The sequence below is a fragment of the Lactuca serriola genome, chromosome 5, assembly GCF_051521515.1.
Source record: "Lactuca serriola cultivar US96UC23 chromosome 5, Lser_US96UC23_V15, whole genome shotgun sequence".
Lineage (NCBI taxonomy): Eukaryota > Viridiplantae > Streptophyta > Magnoliopsida > Asterales > Asteraceae > Lactuca > Lactuca serriola.
In genome coordinates, this window is record NC_136412.1 from 208282603 (window position 1) to 208305002 (window position 22400).

Genomic DNA, 22400 nt, shown 5'->3' on the forward strand with positions numbered 1-22400 from the left:
TCATCAAGTTGTCGATAATTTATCCTTATCCGTTGCTAATCCGAACTCTTAAGGGTTTATTTTTAATTTTTGCAAAAAGTTTTCAAAATCAACAATCTTGAAATAGATAAATAAATAAATAAATATATATATATATATATATATATATATATATATATATATATATATATATAATGTAATAGTATGAATTAACAAATTTCAATTACAAAATTGTGTATCTTTGGCCCTTAATATTTTTTTAAGTGAAAAACCATTTTATCGAAAAATTAGAAACAAAGTAAAATATTTTTTCCATAAATAATATTTTCTAAATGTTATTAATTGCATCATATATATCATTTTAATGCTATTATAAAATTAGTATATGCAAAATTGCAAATAGAAGCTAATAATGGTTTAATTAAACGGTGTAGTGTTTGACTAGTCTGGTTCGGTAGGCGTTGCATTCTTGTTTCTTCCCACTTTCGTTACCTTACCCCCATAAAAACCCCTTAAATCAAGATGTATTCCCCCAACTACACCTACCAATTCTCAGTGTATAGAGACAGAGAAGGCTCAACAAACCTCTCTGCATTTCGATTTTCGATTTTCGATTTTCTATCTCAAATCAACGTCTCGAAACTATCAATTCATCGTTGTTTAATCGGTTCAATTTTGGGGTGTAACAATGCAATCGGATTCCGTAAAAGTGTCGCCGTTTGAATTCATGTCTGCAGTTTTTAATGGGAAAGTAATGGATGCATTGAACGCATCGGAATCGGGAGAATTGACGATTCCACCGTCGTTGAAGATGCTGGTGGAGAATCGTGAGCTGCTGACGTTGTTTACAACGTCGGTTGCTGTGTTGATTGGATGCTTCGTCGTTTTGGTGTGGCGGAGATCGTCTACGAAGAAACCAGTTCAGGAATTGGAGCCTATGAAGATCGTTGTGCCGAAGAGAGAGAAGGAACCAGAGGTTGATGATGGCAAGAAGAAAGTTACGATTTTCTTCGGAACACAAACTGGAACTGCTGAAGGTTTCGCTAAGGTGAAACACCATTACTGATGCATAATTGCATATTTTTCAACCATAAAATTTTGTATTTTATAACATTATATTTTTTTTACAGGCACTTTTAGAGGAAGCCAAAGTTCGATACGAGAAGGCTTCTTTTAAAGCAGTTGATTTGGTAAGTTTTGGATCCTACAATCAGATTCTTTAATATCTGATTCTTGAAATACTAATTGAATGTTGAACGCCAATAATTATATCAATTGTAGGATGATTATGCTGCTGATGATGAAGAGTATGAAGAGAGATTTAAGAAAGAGTCTATCGCCTTTTTCTTTTTAGCTACGTAAGTATTCATATCCCATTTCTAAAAATCACAAACACCATAAATAGGTATTACATAGTTGTAAACTATATACCTTCTAATCAAATCTGATATCATGATATGATAAATGATTGTGTAGATATGGAGATGGTGAGCCAACAGATAATGCTGCAAGATTCTATAAATGGTTTACAGAGGTAAATGTTTTGTTTCTACTAATTACTAAATCAACATGATAGATTGATAATCTCCAAATAAAATACTTGTATTAAATCTATTTTTTTTACTCATGTAGGGTGATGCAAAAGGAGAATGGCTTAATAAACTTCAATATGGAGTGTTTGGCCTTGGTAACAGACAATATGAGCATTTCAACAAGGTAATAATTCATAAAATCATATCGTTTCTCCTTGTTATGTAATATGTAATCCATTATATTTACATATTTCTTCTTAATGTTATACAGATTGCAAAAGTGGTTGATGACACTCTTGTAGAACAGGGTATGTTGAGTTCAATTCCCTAAATTTATTCCACAATTTGTGAAATTTCTCTTTAATCTAAACATATTTTCATTACCTTTTTCAGGTGCAAAACGCCTTGTTCCTGTTGGCTTAGGAGATGATGATCAATGTATTGAAGATGATTTCACTGCATGGTATTAACTTTTCTTTAATCTAATTTCAACTTACTAATCAAATCATCGGACAAATTTACAATAACTTTTTTCAAAAATTTACAGGAAAGAATTAGTTTGGCCTGAATTGGATCAATTATTACGTGATGAAGATGATTCAACTGTTGCAACTCCTTACACTGCTGCTGTTTTGGAATATCGCGTTATATATCATGAAAAAATCGACTCTTATTCAGAAGATTTAACTAATACAAATGGTCATTCAATTCATGATGCTCAACATCCATGCAGGTATATATATTCATTGGCTAGAATTTATATTCTATCTTTACGACATTCTTTAACAAACTGACGTGAATTTTTTTTTTTTTTTTTTTTTTTTAAAGATCGAATGTGGCATTCAAAAAGGAGCTACACACCCCTGAATCCGATCGATCATGTACTCATTTGGAATTTGACATATCCGACACTGGATTATCGTAAGTTGTTACTTACTTACACGATTGATAACAATTTAATGGATTTCTTATAGGTGATGAAAGTTATTTATTTTGTTTTTTTTTAGATATGAGACAGGGGATCATGTTGGTGTGTATTGTGAGAATTTAAATGAAGTGGTGGAGGAAGCTATTAAATTATTAGGTTTACCAGAAGACACTTATTTCTCAATCCACACCGATAAAGAAGATGGAACTCCAATTGGTGGGGCCTCCTTGCCTCCTCCTTTTCCTCCTTGCACTTTGAGAAACGCATTGGCTCGTTATGCAGATGTTTTAAGTTCCCCTAAAAAGGTAATTAACATTTTCGAATCCGAAATTGAAAAACCTTAAAAAAAAATTATTTAATTATTTATTTAATTAATTAATTATTTATTTATTTCAGTCTGCTTTGATTGCTTTGGCTGCTCATGCTTCGGATCCTAATGAAGCGGAACGATTAAAATTTCTCGCATCGCCAGCTGGCAAGGTAACGATTTTTTCTTATATTTCTTAATAAACAATTAATTTTTTTTGAATATTAAAAATTGATTTAATTTAATGTTATATTCAGGATGAATATGCTCAGTGGATAGTTTCAAGCCAAAGAAGTCTTCTTGAAGTCATGGAAGCATTCCCGTCTGCTAAACCTTCGCTCGGTGTCTTCTTTGCTGCTGTTGCCCCTCGCTTACAGCCTCGATACTACTCCATTTCTTCTTCTCCGAAGTAATTAAAAAATTAGTTTTCTACTTTTCTTTTATGTATTTATTTATTTTAAGATAATAATTTATATCCAAATTTGTTATTTCTTCAGAATTGCGCAAAACCGAATTCACGTTACTTGTGCATTAGTTCACGAGAAAACACCAGCAGGCAGAATCCACAAGGGCGTCTGTTCCACGTGGATGAAGGTAATTATTAATTAATATTAATTAATTAATAATTACATCACTGCCATCGAAATACATAGCAAGTTTTTTGATTAATTTTTTGGTTTTATTTTTCAGAACGCTGTGCCTTTGACCGAAAGTCAAAATTGTAGCTGGGCGCCTATATTTGTTAGAACATCAAATTTCAGACTTCCTTCGGACTCAAAAGTTCCGATTATCATGATTGGCCCAGGAACTGGACTTGCTCCTTTCAGAGGCTTCCTTCAAGAACGATCATCTTTAAAGGAATCCGGTGTAGACCTCGGATCCTCTGTTCTATTCTTCGGATGCAGAAATCGCAAAGTGGTATGTTTTTTTTTTTCCAAAAAAAATAAATTATATTTAATATGTTTTAATAAAATGTTAAATTGATTTTTCTTTTTCTTTAGGATTTTATATACGAGGATGAATTGAACAATTTTGTGGAAACCGGTGCGCTTTCCGAGCTTATTGTTGCTTTCTCGCGTGAGGGCCCCACTAAGGAATACGTGCAACACAAAATGAGCCAAAAGGTTGGTGTAGGACCCACTAAATATATTTAAATTTTATTTTAATTTGTTACTTTTTTTTTTGTTAATATAAGATTTTTGTTTAAACAGGCTTCGGATATCTGGAACTTGCTTTGTGAAGGAGCGTATTTATACGTATGTGGTGATGCTAAAGGCATGGCTAGAGATGTACATAGAACCCTTCACACAGTTGTTCAAGAACAGGTGCGTTTAACTTTTTTAATAAAGCTAAATTTAATATTTATATAAAAAATTGACTTATGGACATTTTTTATGTTTTTTTGGGTCCATGTATATTTTCATGTGGCTCAAAATTGAAAAAAATGCTACACCCCTTATTTGACTTTTGGATGTCGTGTTCTATCATTTATTATTATTGTTTTGGGGTGAGAGACATGATTGCGTGTCACTTTCTTGACCAATTATGGAAAAATCAGCTATTTAATTTAAGGTTTAGCTAATGAAAGCGTCATAATTTTAATAATTTCAGGGATCTCTAGACTCTTCTAAGGCAGAATTGTATGTGAAGAATCTACAAACATCAGGAAGATATCTTCGTGATGTTTGGTAATGAGGAAAAAGGATACAAATAATTTATAATTCTTATTTTATTTTTTCTTTTTATCTAAGTTCTTTCTGCCTACTCATTTTTTTTGATGGTGTAATGTAATTTGTAAGATGTAAGATGTAATTTGGGAAGAGGGTGGTGGTGCATTATTTATTGGTATCCAAATTGTATGTCTTGTGTAAGATGTAAGATGTAAACATGTGTCTTTATGAAGTCCAAACACTTGAAATTGTTACCTTATAACTCGATTAATAAAAGTTGTTAAGCATATACTTATTATGTTTCTATCATATCATAAGCATCCAAAACGAATCCAACAGAAAGTATGCTATCAAGAGGAAACGTGACAACATCTAATGGCACCAAAGTGACTAATTGGTACACTGTTTTTTAATAATTAAATAAAGCAAACGATTTTCAAACTCTACAAAGAAGCGACACCACTAAGCGTGCTATAACAACAGACCTACACTTGTGTTGTATGGGATAAAATGATCATCTTTAGATTTATGTATTTGTGATGCTAATGTGATACAAGAATCCAAATGGAACCTAGAAGAAGGAAGGCCCAAGAGACAAACACAAGCCTGCAATCATTGAGTTGAAGCAGTATTTTCCTTGTTTTTATGATTACTTGCATAGTCACTTGCACATAGGCATGCACAAACCGGTTCATTTTTCAAACTGAACCGGTTCTTTAAACCGGTTCGGTTCACTCCCTAGCCAAGCAAAACCAGTTCAGCTTCAAACCGGTTCACTCAAAAAATTAGTCGAACATATCTAAACCAGTTACACCGGTTCGGTTCGGTTCCATACCGGTTCCAAACCGGTTCACACGATATAAACCGGTTTTAAACCGGTTTCAACGACTAAAATCTCGAACGGGTGTAAACCGGTGGTTCGGTTCTCAAACCGGTTCGGTTCACTATGGATCGGTTCAGCGTAAACCGGTTTACCGGTTCGGATCTTGAACAAGTTTTTTTGTGCATGCCTACTTGCACACAAGGTCCATGCCCATATTAGTTCTAGTTATGCATGCATATTTACTTGACTGTAATGCATCCTTCAAGATTGGAAATGACTTGAAAAGAAAATTATTCCAACTCTTTATCTATTTTCTTAGGTGATTGCCAATCTTGAATTTGGCTCTATCATTTGGTGTTTTCATCTCCCTTACCAGGCCTTCCAAACAAGAAAACAAACCCGATGAACCCTACTCCATGGAAGACCAACTTCAAGCTCTCATCCACCATACCACCGCCACCAACACACGACTTGACAAACTCACCACAGACATGGCTACTCTCGCCAATCTCCTCACCAACACGTCGACCAACTGCCGCCATTGTGATAACAACCAGAACCTCCAACATATCCTACCACAACCATCAACACCGTTACCGTCCTTGCAAATAACATCACCGTAACCCCCACCGCCACTTCCGCCATCTTCACCGATTCACCTGTTAACACCTCCATTATCTAAGCAATTACCACCACCGCTGTCAACCCAATCTTAACCACCATTTCCACCACCAATAACACCATAAACCTCACAAACGCCACCACGATTATTGTTATGACATTCCCAAAATTTCAGAACCAATTAAAACTTTTTATGTACACATTAAAAATGCGTTGTCTTTGTTGAGGAAAATCCGTTTATTGAAACATTTTGAGATAACAAAATATTATTTCATAACATTAAAATAACAAGGATGTCATAATTCATATTCGACATAGGTTACAACGTAAATATTTAAATGTCCTGAAATACTATTACTAACTCATCTCCTATTTCACTCAGCATCCTAATTAGTTTCCACCGGCCTTAGTTTCGATACCTGTGACGCATATAAATTGAGTGGGTCAGGTGAGATGCATAAAGTTTTCAAGCCCACAATATTTTAATGATAATAAATCATAATAACATTCCTGCCAAAAACAACCATTACAATTTATAATTTTTATTTATTTTCCCATTTAATAACCCATAATCAGATCTTGGTAAATAACTATATGCAACTTGACAATTTCAAACAGATTTTTCAAATACATAAATATTATTTACTGCATGAAAATGGTCAAATTTATAATCCTTATTCATGCACTAACATCATTTTGAATCCATTCCATTTGAATTACTAGATTATATATATATATATATATATATATATATATATATATATATATATATATATATACACACACACTAGATGTAAAACCTATGTATTACATGGGTTTATAAAAAAATATATATATTAAAATGTAAATGATAAGTATTTTAAAAAAAAAATTTGAAATAAGGAATGAAAATTTTGAAATAAGAAAAATATTAATTGCAATTTAGTATAATATTTATTACATTTGATAGTTTACATATATAAGTATTATTTTGCTTTTTAATTTTAAAAATTGAAAAAAAACCATAAATTGATATATGAATATTATTTATTTAAAAAATATCACAAAATGACAAGTGTCAAAATTCATTAGAGACTAACATGTAACAAAATTGTCTTCATTTATTATAGTAGATATAATCTAATGTAAATATCCATAAGACAATTTACCCAGCCCAACCAATTCTCACGAATCCTAAATCAACGATCATATGGAAGAATCACCTTACCTGATGAATCGTTTGAGAAACTGTTTGACTACACAGTTAGAGGAGTCCTTGGCCACTGTAAGTCATATTAAAGATAACTAATGTTCAGAGTACTTAATAAATATGGTATCCCATTTTATTTACGTCTATGGGTTATAAGTCCACACTAGCAACGTAATTCACTAGACTGTCTAGAATAGTCAAGTGTTGTCATCTACTCTTGTCGATGATCCAGACATACATGCCAGTTATCTGATCTGAATCCACCAATTTTGGTCATCCAAAAAGAGGAGGACTACTACAATCCGCATTGATCTCACACTCTACCCTAGAATGAGACCTATTCGATATTCAACTTAATTTTGAACTAAACATCCTTTACAAGTCTTATTTTTATAACTAAACAAGATTATAGTTAAAGGAAATCTAATTCCAGTACAATTCCTAATCAAGTAGTACTATTATAGCTATACAAATAGCACAGAGTACAAATAATACAATTAACATTTAATAACTCTCCTAAATAATAAATACGTTTATTAAGTTATATTCTTGATAGTAACTATGCACTCACCTGATAAGAGTGGGTGGTTTAAGGTTTGGGCAGTGCTTCACATAACACCTTATCCTTTCTTTTCAAAAGACCTAGATGTAAATAACACTAAGTCTTAGTCTAGTTTCATATTCCTCACGACTATAATAACGATAGTCTAGATTCCTCAATAATCTGAATGTCTACATCAAGATCTATCAAATAAGGAATAATCAAGTAAGATCATATTAGAGGTAGGTTCCATTTGGTATACATAGTATGTTATTTGGAAATCCTACTTTAAACACCTCACTGGATCTTGCCTGGACATTTGTATCATCCCCAAAAAAACTATGATAAAGTTTTTCGTTTTAAAATCAATAGTTTTGATCAAAAAATAGTTCCAAGTAAATCATAATGTACAATATCCAAAAGATGTGAGTAAAAATATCCAAAAAGTACGAAAATCATGAGGCGAGGATGTTGTGCCATCACGTCGGGTCCTTCTTTTTTGTATCGGAAGTACCTGAAACCATAAGCATAAACTGTAAGCACAAGGCTTAGTGACTTCCTCAAAGTACCACATACCAAACATACAACTGGGCCTAGCCCTGGGGTGTATCCCAACCTGATATACTGCTCTGGGTCCAGCCTTGGGTTTATTTCAACCCGATTAAGCATATATGGGCCCAACCTTGGAGCCTAGCCATAAGGTTTATGTCAACCCGATCATACAATAATGGGCCCATCCATAGGGTTTATTTCAACCCGATCAACAAATATGGGCCCAACTCTGGGGTTTATTTCAACTCAAACATGAAAACATATATAAGCCACATAACAACTAACATTCTACACAACAAAAATAACGGGCTGACACTGGTGCCTTCGACCCACGGATATAGCGAGAAGATTCACCACTGCTGCTAACACAACTCCTCACACTAATCATAACCCAATAATAACCCTAGTTAATAATTGGGTTTTAACCCATAATAATGGTCCAAAACATAATTTATCCTACCAAGGGCAAAAGACCATTTTGCCCCTCCACATATGGCCCAACCAACCAAGCCCAAAAATTCCCTAGTGACCCAAAGTCTCAAAACGGACCAAAAAGGTTTCCTAACTGTATACCCGACATACACCGAGCTACGTCCATCATACATCTCATCCTCAGAAGGTTTACGGGGTCGCAATAAAGTATGCCCAATGATGTGCACGAAAGTACCCACTAATTTTAATATTTATAACCTAACAAACTTAGACTAACTATGCACTTATAGGCAGTGTACCTAGTCAGATTACAGTGTAGCTTAGGTAAGTCGGGTGTCGATCACAGGGAACGGTGTTATTAATTTACATATTTGCTACTAAATTAATCCAATTATTAATAAGCTAAAAAGGTTTTGTATCTAATTTTGCAAGTTTAGATGAACTTAATTCTTTAATAGAACTCAATCAGTAAACAAAATACTTTTGTTAGTTCGAATCCACTTTCACTCAATGGTTATACATCAATCAAGACTATTACTGTTGGTTACCAATTTAAGAAGTATTAGTAGTTTAGTTCTAAACCTACTAATTATTAATCAATTCATGTAAATCTATGTGTGGTCACACAATAGTTAACACAAAATCTAGTATTAAGTAAGATTGGAGCTATGAAGATTGATTAATCAAAACACAATTACATTCATAATATGAATTCTCTAACATAGCTTAACTCAATAATTCAATTACTTATCTAAGATTGGTTTGATCTTAGCTCTAATAAACTAGTGTTCACTTTGTTATTAGGTATTCATATTCATGCAGATTTGTGTTCACTAACTACACAGAACAAGAATTTAAAGCAATTAAATCATTAACTAAACATGCTAGGTAAAATCAATCAACACAAGCATATAACCAACAAATAAAGTCTAATATAATGCATTCAAACCATGAGTTCCAGCTTCATCTAGCTAACAGAAGCGGCTAGATTTAGCTGGACATATTAACAGCTAAACAATCAAAAGCTATAATCAAACACATGTTTAGTGTACCAAGTTTATAAAGCAGATTATGTACTTCCTCTTCTTTGGTGTTGAAAACCACTCCCGGATCTTTTTTTTCTCTGAAATTTCCCTTCTAGAATCTCTTTCTTCTGCCAAAAGTCCCCTCAGTTCGTCATGGTCAAGGATATATATAGTTTCCTGATTTTAATAATTCACGTCGTGAACAATAAAATATTCACGTCGTGAGTATAGGATAACCGTGTTCGGCAAGGATTCCGTCACCCGCGTACATATCTTCTAGAACTTGATCTCACGTCGTGAATCTTCCAGTTCTCACGACGTGAGAACGCTTTTTCCTGATTTTCTTGTCCTTTAATCTTTTAAATCCTAAAGTTTCTTCCTTTAACGTTTTTAGTCCCTTTTCTTCAAAATGTCTTCTTTTTGGCTGCAAATAACATTTAAACCCATAAGTACCATAATTCTAAACAAATTACCAACTTATATATAAAAATGTACTTAAATATTGCCTAAAAATAAATATAAATATGGCAATATCAAAATACCCCACACTTAGGCTTTGCTTGCCCTTAAGCAAATTTAAACTTAACCTTTTATTACTAACATCACATAGAACAATCCGATTCCAGCTCAGCCATTATGCCAAGACCTCAACACATGCATTTGTGTCTAAAATTTTCCTAAAATACCCCCATACTTTAAATACTCACAATCTTCATAAACACTCGCCCACTTCTTTCGAACAATGCTCATTTTATGCAACCCTCCGAATCCATCCGTAGAAATCTTACTTAACCTCAAAGTATTTTTGTAAAGCTACCCAAGCATACATAAACTAGAGAATTACAACTTTAAGATACCAATACTTGGAGCTCTTGAATTCTTCACTTCTTTGACAGTTTAATCTTGATTTCTTTGAATTCACTTCTTTAATGATTTATGATATTCAACTTTTGATTCCTTAGAACTTTGATCTTTGATCTTCATACTTTGATAGCTCCAAAATTCTTCAAGAATTCTTACTTTTCAGTAATTTCTCTCTCTCTCTCTCTCTCTCTCTCTCTCTCTCTCTCTCTCTCTCTCTTTCTCTCTCTCTCTTTTTACATGTATAACTCACTTTTTCCACTCAAAACCTACATGCTTAAGCAGGGGCGCTTAACTTCAACCTTTATTGGTTAAGACATAGCTTTCCTGGATACATTTCAGGTTTAGGTTGCTAAACACATTGCATCCCTCAAACCAAGCGGGGTTATGTTTTTGTTCCGTGATTTCACTAAAATAAGGGAGGCCACAAATGCACATAACGTGCATTGGCTCAACTAAACATTTGAACTCTTATCGGATCATCCCATATGACACTAACAATTACAGTTCATATTATTATTACTAGATTTGATTATTAAAAATTTCAAATTTTCAAATTTTAAATTTTACCATCAAATTTTACCATTATCTAGCAATTTACTTTTTCTACCCCCTACCCCACACTTATTTCATACAATGCCCTCATTGTATGCCTAGGATAAATCAAAATTAAGAAAAGGGAGAAAAAGGAACAGAATCCCCTAGGATAGCGGCATAAACATCTCCAAAAGTGTGGAAAACGTACATGTTGAATATGGACTCTGAGAAATAGAAACTTGGATCTTGAACACGCGAGATAAGGAATGTACCGGCAAAACATGAAATCGAGCCTTCAATCTTCTACAAATATGGTGAAAATCTCCAAAATAGAACGAACAATGTGGGAAAACATACGCCACATTGTATGGTAGTGAAAATGAGCCAAAATAATCTTCATAATAATGACAAGAAGAAAGGTATCAACCCATGGAATAATAATATGTCAAGGGCCTTGAACTTGTGAAGAACACCGATTCATGACGTGAGATAAGAAAAGTCACGACGTGAAGTCGCAATCACGCGTATTCTGGGAACCCCTGAGAACTGACTCATGATGTGAGTAACAAGAGTTCACGTCGTGAAAACTGGGCAGACAGAAAAACATTTAGCCAAATCTTCTTTTAATGTGCACAATTCAACCCAATGTCTTAATGTATTAAGACTCTTCTAAATTCTCCAGTTTTTGACTCTTTCGCTGACTATCTACTCTCTTGACTCACCCCACACTTATTTTAAAATATGGGTCTCGACTCTTGACTTTAAACACTATCGGCTAAACACGTACGCACTTATATCTCGATATCCTTTTTAGGCGCTCCTAGCAATTTCTGAGAAATAACAACCAAAGAAGAATAAAAGTAACATAATATCTTGAAAGTCTTTACAATCCCAACAAAATTAAACAAAAGAAAACAAAATAAAAACAAACCAAAACAAACCAAAATAAAAATAAACAAACACTCAATCATCCCCCTCCTCATCATTTGCTCCGCTCGTGCCCGCTCCGTCACCTCCACGTCCGCCATACTCTGTCCATCTCGGGAAAATCGGGTAATGATACCCCAAATGAGGTGGCTGCTCTACTCCAAGGTGTCGAACAATGTTCTCCAAGGTACCTCCAATCCAATTGACACTCAACGATAGTTGGTCAAAATATCCAGCCATATCACCCCCAAAAGGTGTACTGATCATGGAGGCGGGTGGATGCATTGGTTGTCCTCTTTCTCCTCTTCCTCTCACGTTCCTGCGCCTCGGCCTCGGTTGTGGTTCAGGTTGGTCGGCCGGCTGGTCATCACCCTCATCACCTTCACCATCTGAAGGTACTATGCCTTAATGCGACCTGAAGTTTCTGACAACCCGCATAGTCTCCAAATACCCCATGCCAAACTCATGCTATTCTACACAATTCATGGAACGAATAATATCAGGAACAACCGAATGATAGGAGCGGGCTAAATGCATAATAAATTGTCCTCCACAAATAGGGCTCCCAGGGTGCGAACTAGCTGCAGACCCAGCCAGAAAACATGCCAGAAAATAAGGAATATTGCAACACACGTCGGGCTGTAAGATACACCATAAGAAGAATAATTTTTTTTTGTCACTTTATCTCCATGCCTCCTATGATTGATGGAGAATGTGATGAAATGGTGGAGTAAGCGATGGATCGGGGACCGAATACTGCTCTCGGGAGACACTCCGGAATTAAACATTCCGGACGCAATATTATGCCAGAAAGTATACCCAGTGACACCCTCCGTATATCCTCTAGCAGCCGCGCTAAAAAACATACCAAATTCGGGAGTCATTGCCTCTTGTAGATCATATAGTCCAACTCTCCAAGCAAATTCAACGAGGCTGCACTCCCGGTACTCACCCCCCAAACGGAATACCAAAGCTTGTGGCCAATGTGGCTCTTGGACAGTTTCCTGAAATGTCACTGTTGAGAAAAACTCAACACAAAATTCCTTATATACCCGCTCTTGGACCCGGAACAGGTTACGCCATCCAGAACAAGTGAACAAATACCCATTTCCAATAAATATTTTTGTCAAAAATGGGCACAGCTGGTCTACGAGCCCGACTTCCCTCAACCGTGTCCAATTAATTGTTGGAGCAACGACAATTTCTCTGTTGTAAAGCCACCCTAACTTGTTGTTCCATCGGGTTAAGATGTCGCGGGAGATTGTTGCGGGAAAATTGTAAAACGGGTGTAAACTTGCCACCCCAATGGGAGTCTCTCTTCGGGGAGCCATTACTGTAAAAACAGCAACAAACATATCCAAAAGAAATAATCCAACAAATTAGAAATTAAAGAAACTGAAAACTGCTCAGTCCAGGATTCACGTCATGAATCCTTTAAGATTCACGTCGTGAATTCATACCCAACAACTATAATCGGGAAAATCAGCGTACAAATCAAACCACAAGAATAATGGGGTTTACTTCCATAGCATTTACAAGCATAAAGCATCAACATTTCAAGGCTATCACAGGACTTTTAAGAAGTAAATTTGATTTTTCATCTAATGAACAAACCCTAACCCTAAGTTCAACCATTGAAGAAAAATTAAACTTAAGAATTAAGAATCATTACCTTAGATCGTAGTATTACGTAAGCACAAAGGAAAATAGAGGAATTGTCGGCCAAATTTGGAGCAACGGGGACCAGATCGTGTGTTTCACTTCATGGGGAATAAAGAAATGAGGTCAAACTGACTCTTATCCCTTTAATCAGTGGTCCCAAATAAGTGACAACTCACGTTGTGAGTTCTTAAAGATTCACGTCGTGAGTCATGTTCCGGTCTTAAAATTGGGCCAATTCAATTAAAAAAATGGGCTAAGTCTTGGCCTATTTATTTAATAGAAAATGGGCTGATATGCATCATTTTTATATTATCCCGCTTAATCAGAATTCACGTCATGAATTAGTAACTATTCACGTCGTGAATCCTGCACGAAATGTAGTTATTATCAAATAAAGTATGTCTAACAGCTATCTTCCTAATTATCGCCACTTCGTTTTTAGGGACCCCACACAAAAACTAAAAAGAAAATAAAAAAAATGCAAACCAAACTCGGGTTGCCTCCCGAGAAGCACTTCTTTTTCTTGGAGTCTTGAGCTGGACTCCGTGCATCCTACGTTGAATCGTCTGAAGAATCTACCACTAGGATCTTCTGCTCTTTGAAACGCCTCTTGTAAGCTTGAACTCGTCTTTTGTACGCCTTTTTTGAATTTTCCTTTTTAGCTTTGACCACATCTTCACCAAGCTCGCGTTTAGTCCCTTTAGTTTCCCCCTTGCACTCCATAGCATCCTTCTCCTCTTTCACTACTGGCTTTGTCACCTTTGAAGTAACCTCCTCTTCATCACTTGTTAACTCATCATCTTCCTTGCTTACCAAAGAAGGTAGACTCTTGTAAGCAATGACTTCAACCAAATATGGAACAGATGCTCTTGGTTTTGTTCTTTTGACTTGATGAACTGTCTTGATCTCTTCTTCCATAAGCTTTTCTAATTCTTCTAATTCATTGTCTTCATTAATTGTGAACACCTCTTCTTGAACATGATTCCTTTGAAAGCCATCTTCTATCCCAAAAATGTCTTTCTCATCACCAACCCTCAAGGTGAGCTTAGACTCGCGAATATCAACAAGAGCTCCAGCAGTGTTAAGCAATGGACGACCAAGGATAATTGGAACATCGGGATCTTCCTTCATATACAACACTACAAAATCTATTGGAAAAACAAATTTGCAATTTTTACTAAAATATCCTCCACAATGCCCCGGGGCTGTGTCACTGAACGGTTCGCCATGTGAATAGTCATTCTTGTACCCTTCAACTTCTGAATATCTAACTTCTGATAAAACGAATAAGGCATCAAGTTAATGCTAGCCCCAGAATCGGCTAAAGCATCCACTTTCATGTTGTTACCAAACTCACACGGAAGAGTGAGGCGTCCAGGATCTCCCATCTTCTTAGGTGTCTCTCCCAACACAACTTTTGAGCTTTTCTCACTTAGAATCACCTTAGAATGCTTCTTTAATTGCTTTCGAGTGTCTATCAAGTCTTGCAGTAATTTTTGATACTCGGGAATTTTGGATAAGGACTCGACAAAGGGAGTATTAATCAGGATACCCTTCACGTGCTTAACAAACTCTAGATGCTCTCTTTCCAGTGGACTAAGGGTAGCTCGGGAAGAAAAAGGCAAAGGCGGCTGATAAACCGAACCAGCTACAAAATTTTTATGTTCATGATGGGCCCACATCGTGAGCTTATATGGCTCACATCGTGATTCGTCAATTCAGCAACGTCTTGATTCTCGAGCTTGGGCTTCTTTAACTTTGGATCGGGTTGCTGTTGTTCAACTTCTAAGGCTTCTAGGAGCTCAGAGATGGCCTCTTCTTCAGTATCTATGGCCATTACATGAGATTGGGCCTTCGTTTAGGGATTTTTCGGGGACAGCTTCTCATGAACCAGAGTGGCTAGTTGACCAAGTTGTACTTCAAGGTTATTGATGGAAGCTTGCTTATTCTTTATTAAAGTTTGTTGTTCTACCATCAATGCATGATGATTCTTAACAAATGTTCTTTGTTCATTAATAGCAGAATCAGTAGCCTCATGTCTCTTTTCCGAAGCTTCCATAAACTTCATCAACATGGTCTCTAGATCGGGTTTCTTCTCAGCTGGTGGTTCCTCCTTTTGATAGAAGCCTCGGTCTGTCTGCATATACTTCTCTTCTTTTTGCTTCTTATACTCTTCATATGGCAGCCACTCCTTCTTTGGTTTCCTCCAGTCTTCATCATACTTGTCCCCACTCGAGTAGCACACTTGAGCTTTTCCGTTCCCAAACTCATCTAAATTGCAGTCCTTGGTCAAGTGTGGACCACTACACCTCTCGCAACCCACTCTTATGGCATGAATTGAGTGGTCCATTTGTGTCAACCTCCGGTCCATATTATTTAGCATAGCCATCATGGCTGCTATTTCTTCAGTTTAGGCCCCTCCACTGCCTTTGATTCCATCTTGCCTAGGGTTGTGGTATTCGCGAGAGTGCTTCGCGAATTCTTCAATCAGCTCCTTGACCTCCCTTGGATTTTTCTTTGTCAAAGGTCCTTGAGAATCAAGGAGTTGTCTTGTCATGACGTTGACCCCATCATAGAAAATCGACATCTCTTGTTGCACATTAAGATCATGCTGAGGGCAATTTCTAAGCAATCCCTTGTACCGCTCTCATGCTTCGTACAATGACTCCCCCGGCTGTTGCTCAAAGTTGGCTATTGCCTTCTTGAGTTTAGCTATCTTGGATGGCAGACAAAACTGGTCCAGAAATTGCTCACGCATTTGAGCCCAAGTGGTGATCGTACCCGGTGGAAGTGATTTTAACCACTCTTTAGCAGCTCCCTTGAAAGTAATGGGAAGCATCCTGAGCCGGACGGTGTTTCTGTTGACATTTGGGACATTGAAGTAATCCGCAATGTCATTTACTTCATCTAGATGCTTGAAAGCATCCTCATGATCTTTCCCATAAAATGGGATATCCTTCAGTGCAGTCAAGATATGCCCCTTCAGCTCGAATGTGGCAGTGGTAGGTATTGCGAGTTGGACTAAACCGGGACCCATATCTTCTCGGATTCGCTTCTTGTAAGCTCCCATGGATATCTCATCAATGTCTGCCATCTCGTTCCTTGGCTTGTTCTCGGGTTCGCTTGTGTGTTCTACAAATTCAGGCTCGGTATCGTATTCGGATTCGGTTTGGACGGGTATTTGATCCAAGTGTTCAAGCTTGCTCTTGTTCTTTGAGGATGAACTTGACTCTCTTGTCTTCTTTTCCGACTTCCTTGAAAATGCTGACTTTAGTTTTTGCAATGGCGTCTTCTTATCAGTCTTTTTGTGAAGTGCAGCTTCTGGATCTTCAATTGGTGGCACCACAGGTGTGGTAGAACCTCTGGTCATGAACTCCTGCAACTCGACAAAATAAAAACGTAAAATTGAACTAAAATAGGAAAATACTAAAAACTAAAAATCACAGCTCTCATGTAGTGAGTTTATAAAGCTCACGTCGTGAATTCTGTGACAGAAACAAAAATCAATTTTTTTTTAAAAAAATAATATGCTAATAAACTAAGCTAATAAACAAAAATAAATAACTAATTAACTTTTTGCAGATTTTATCCCACAAAAAGGGTCGATTAATCTAATGCAACTAAATAAACTAATAAACTGGCCGTCCCCGACAACGGCGCCAAAAACTTGATGTGCACGAAAGTACCCACTAATTTTAATATTTATAACCTAACAAACTTAGACTAACTATGCACTTATAGGCAGTGTACCTAATCAGATTACAGTATAGCTTAGGTAAGTCGGGTGTCGATCACAGGGAACGGTGTTATTAATTTACATATTTGCTACTAAATTAATCCAATTATTAATAAGCTAAAAAGGTTTTGTATCTAATTTTGCAAGTTTAGAAGAACTTAATTCTTTAACAAAACTCAATCAATAAACAAAATACTTCTGTTAGTTCGAATCCACTTTCACTCAATGGTTATACATTAATCAAGACTATTACCGTTGGTTACCAATTTAAGAAGTATTAGTAGTTTAGCTCTAAACCTACTAATTATTAATCAATTCATGTAAATCTATGTGTGGTCACACATAGTTAACACATAATCTATTATTAAGTAACATTGGAGCTATGAAGATTGATTAATCAAAACACAATTACATTCATAATATGAATTCTCTAACACGGCTTAACTCAATAATTCAATTACTTATCTAAGATTGGTTTGATCTTAGCTCTAATAAACTAGTGTTCACTTTGTTATTAGGTATTCATATTCATGTAGATTTGTGTTCACAAACTACACAGAACAAGAATTTAAAGCAATTAAATGATTAACTAAACATGCTAGGTAAAATCAATCAACACAAGCATATAACCAACAAATAAAGTCTAATCTAATGCATTCAAACCATGAGTTCCAGCTTCATCTAGCTAACAGAAGCGGCTAGATTTAGCTGGACATATTAACAGCTAAACAATCAAAAGCTATAATCAAACACATGTTTAGTGTACCAAGTTTATAAAGCAGATTATGAACTTCCTCTTCTTTGGTGTTGAAAACCACTTCCGGATCTTTTTTTTCTCTGAAATTCGCCTTCTGGAATCTCTTTCTTCTGCCAAAAGTCCCCTCAATTTGTCATGGTCAAGGATATATATAGTTTCCTGATTTTAATAATTCACGTCGTGAACAATAAAATATTCATGTCGTGAGTACAGGATAACCATGCTCGGCAACGATTCCTTCACCCGCGTACATATCTTCTAGAACTTAATCTCACGTCGTGAATCTTCTAGTTCTCACGACGTGAGAACGCTTTTTCCTAATTTTCTTGTCCTTTAATCTTTTAACTCCCAAAGTTTCTTCCTTTAACGTTTTTAGTCCCTTTTCTTCAAAATGTCTTCTTTTTGGCTGCAAATAACATTTAAACCCATAAGTACCATTATTCTAAACAAATTACCAACTTATATATAAAAATGTACTTAAATATTGCCTAAAAATAGGTATAAATATGGCAATATCACCCAACGTACCCTGGATTACACCCAACGTACTAGACAGATCCCAAGAGCTCTATTAAGTTAATGCCTTAAGACCTTACATCCAAACTTCAGATCTAGCATCCAATAAACGTCTGAATTCATAAAGTTGTAACCTTTATGCCTTTACATGACACAAGGAAGCTAAAAATACAACCTTAAATTAAATTATCAATTAAACTTCCCTAGCACTTGCATGGATGAAAACCAAGGTCCAAGCTTGCATTTTTATGACACTAAACACCCTAAAACAACTGAAAGGACAACTTAAATGACCTGAATTATTCCATAATCACAAGGATCAAGATTTTAGGAAAAAGGGTATAAATCTAAGCTTGAACAAGATCTAAAGAAATATGCATCAAGTTTGGAGCTTTATACCTCCAGAAGGTGCACACATGAGAGTGATTGTTAGATCTAAAGGCTTGAGTGAAACACCACAACTTCAAGAGTCTTCCTTCACCACCAAGAACATCTAAAACGACCTTTTAAGGCTTCAAACACGCACATTCAATTAGGGTTTCGAAATGGAGGCTAAGAGAGATGGAGGCTGGAGGTAGGAAAGGGTTAGAGTCCATAACGTCCTTTAAATAGGGTCTAGACCCCAAAAATTAGGGTTTCCCCTCTGCATGCGTACGACCAACGTACACACACATACGCCCTGCATACATGAGGGGGGGAGGGGGGGTCCGTGATCATCACTTAAGATACTATGCATGACGTACCCAACCCGTACGCCCATCGTAGGGACCAATTTTGTAACTTTTTAAGGAAATTGGGCCATTACTGAAATTACCTGGAACACTAGTGTTACAACATCACTCCCATAAGTAGATCAATCAGTATTATAACTTTAAATCATTGAAAATCTTATTTATAGATTCATAATAACGATTATAAACATAAATATAAGTTACAATTAAAGTAAAATAAGTATAGCTTAACTAATAGAGTTTTCTGACAAAAAGTCCAGAAAGTTCGTGGGTAAAATTCCAAAACTAAAATCTCTATTTCTTTGGGATCTCAGACGCTTTAGGGCCTTTCTACTATCACTTAAAACTTACTAAAATCGGCCTTGAGAGTTTTTGGGGTGCTCAGAAGTGATTTAAAGGAAAAGTGTCTAAAATGAAGTGAAATCGGCAATCTATATGTAGCCTAAAAAGAGGGACGTTTCGTACACATTGTCTGAGGCGTGTCGTGCCTCTTGTCGGGGTCGTTGTGTTGGTTCCATTCGAAGGCTGCCACATGTCAGATTATGGGTGGTCAGTGTTCCACCTTCTAGATGCGTGCACCGCGCTCTACGCGATACGTTTTTTTGAAAAATTTCAAAAAAAATCATATCTTTCTCATACGAGCTCCGTTTTGTACATTCTTAATTTATATCCACACGTAGCTATCGACGAATACTTCAACTTTTATTTAGACTCCGTTTGATAATTCTCAATACGAGATCCGTTCTCAACTGTCTTTATATCATCAGATAGATATTTACAAGATCTTCAATTCTCGTTTACATTGTTTTGGCTAACAATCAACCAGTTTTGATTTTGATTCCTGCGTTGCACACTATTGTATTGTATCACATTGAAACTTCAAAAAATCGTAACTTACTCATACGAAGTTAGATTTAAGCGTTCTTTATATGCACGCATTCGCTTTTTCGATTACTACGATATTTGTTTATATTATTTATCCTAAATAATTCTTATTTTTAATATCTATTTTAGACTTATTTATTAATTTTGACATAAGTTTTTGCACAAATATTGTATACGCATAATATCTATAAAATTCAAATAAACACATATATTTAATTTAATTCTCTTTCTTTTATTCTCAAAAGAATTCAATCGTCGACCGATGTAATTACATATTATGACTATGCCTAGTGATGAACGCAGACGTTATAATTATCTTCCCCTTAGGATGATTCCGTCCCGGAATCATGCATCAAGAAACATATATGGATAGCGATTTTTCATGTCGCTTTCTGTCTCCCAGGTGAGGTTTGGCCCCGCCGAATGTTTCCATCACACCGGTATTAAGTCAATCATCTTATGTCATAATTTCTTTCTCTTGTGGTCAACAATTTCTTCAGGCTCCTCAACCGGCCTTTTATCTTCATCAATTCTTAATTCCGAAAGTGGAATCATATCAGGTTCAACTCCCAAGCACTTCCTTAAATAACAAACATGGACATTTATTTGACTATAATGCATATTTCGAGATTAGAAATGAAGTAAATAGAAAATTGCTCCAACTCTTTTTCTATTTTCTAAGGAGATCGCCAATCTAAAATTTGGCTCTAACATTTGGTGCTTTCATCTCCCTTACCATGCATCCCAAATAAGAAAACAAACTCGATCAACTCCTTTCCATGCAATACAAACTTCAAGCTCTCATCCACAATACCACCGCCATCAACACCCGACTCGATAAACTCACCACAGATATTGCTACTCTCATCAATCTCCTCACCAACCAACATGTCAACAAACCGCCAACACTACAAGATAACAACGAGAACCTCCGACATATCCTACCACAACCATCAACACCATTGTCTTCCTTGAAAATAAAATCACCGGACCCCCCACTGCCACTTCCGCTATCTCCACCGGTTCACCTGTTAACACCCCCACTACCCAAGCAATCACCATCGCCGCTGCCAACACAATTGAAACCACCATTTCCGCTACCGGTAATACTACGAACCTCACGATCGCCACCACTACTATCGTCTCCTAAACCATTGCTACAAAAACATTGTTACCACCCTTTTCGCCATAACTACCACTACTACTGTCATGACCAACATCACCACCGCAAACTACTTACGACAATATCACACCACTATCGCCTAGAGAAAAGAACAAAAAATTTTCTTCTTCAATCGGAATCCGGCCTGCCGTGGACTTTTACCACACATCAAGATCCCAACCTTGAGGACAAAGCCATTTTTGAAGGGGAGTATTAATACGATATCCAAATGGAACCAACAAGAAGGAAGGCCCAAGAGACAACACAATCATGCAAGGCTATTAGACTCGCAGTCTAGGAAGAATATGTCATTGAGTTGAAGTAGTATTTCCTTGTTTTTAGCATGACTTACATAGAGTCAGTTTTACGTTTCCATTCCACAAGGTTCATGACAACTTTAGTTCTAGTTCTGCATGCATATTTATTTGATTGAAATGCATCCTTCAAGATTAGAAATGATGTAAACAGAAAATTGCTCTAACTCCTTATCTATTTTCTTATGAGATCAGAAATCTTGAATTTGGCTCTGTCATTTGGTGTTTTCATCTCCCTTAATTACCATGCCTCCCAAAAAAGAAAACAAACCTGATGAACACCTCTCCATGCAAGACCAACTTCTAGCTCTTATCCACCTTACCAACACCACCAATACCCGACTCGACAAACTCACCATAGACATGGCTACTCTCGTCAATCTCATCACCAACCAACAAGCCAACCAATCGTCTCCACTGTAGATAACAATCAAAACCTTCGACATATCCTGTCCCAGTCACCACAGTCGTCAATGCCGCTACCGTCCTTGCAAATAGCATCACCGGAACCCCACCGCCACTTCTGCCATCTTCACCCGTTGATCACATGTTAACGCCCCCATTACCGAAGCAATCATCACCACCACTGTCAACCCAAATGAAATCACCATTTCCACCGCCGATAACACCATGAAACCCACGATCCCCGCCATTACTATAGTCTTCTAAACCATTGCTAACAAAATGTCGCCACCACCTTTATCGTCGTAACT

The 22400-nt window shown here is 36.3% G+C and overlaps 1 protein-coding gene and 1 non-coding gene across 2 annotated transcripts; both read left to right on the forward strand.

Annotated features, from left to right (window-relative positions):
- The first annotated feature begins 520 nt into the window (after window positions 1-520).
- On the forward strand, window positions 521-4617 carry LOC145053512 (NADPH--cytochrome P450 reductase 2). The gene is made up of 17 exons (XM_079001564.1): window positions 521-1027; window positions 1110-1169; window positions 1261-1337; window positions 1456-1513; window positions 1612-1695; window positions 1783-1819; window positions 1905-1974; window positions 2059-2244; window positions 2340-2432; window positions 2519-2744; window positions 2836-2919; window positions 3004-3155; window positions 3244-3340; window positions 3437-3664; window positions 3748-3870; window positions 3958-4071; window positions 4358-4617. Exons 1-17 carry the CDS (start codon window positions 668-670, stop codon window positions 4436-4438), a joined length of 2130 nt encoding a protein of 709 aa, XP_078857690.1. The 5' UTR covers window positions 521-667; the 3' UTR covers window positions 4439-4617.
- An 11572-nt stretch (window positions 4618-16189) lies between these two features.
- On the forward strand, window positions 16190-16296 carry LOC145055868 (small nucleolar RNA R71). The gene has a single exon (XR_013685417.1). It is a non-coding gene; the product is annotated as a small nucleolar RNA R71 (small nucleolar RNA).
- Window positions 16297-22400: the final 6104 nt, after the last annotated feature.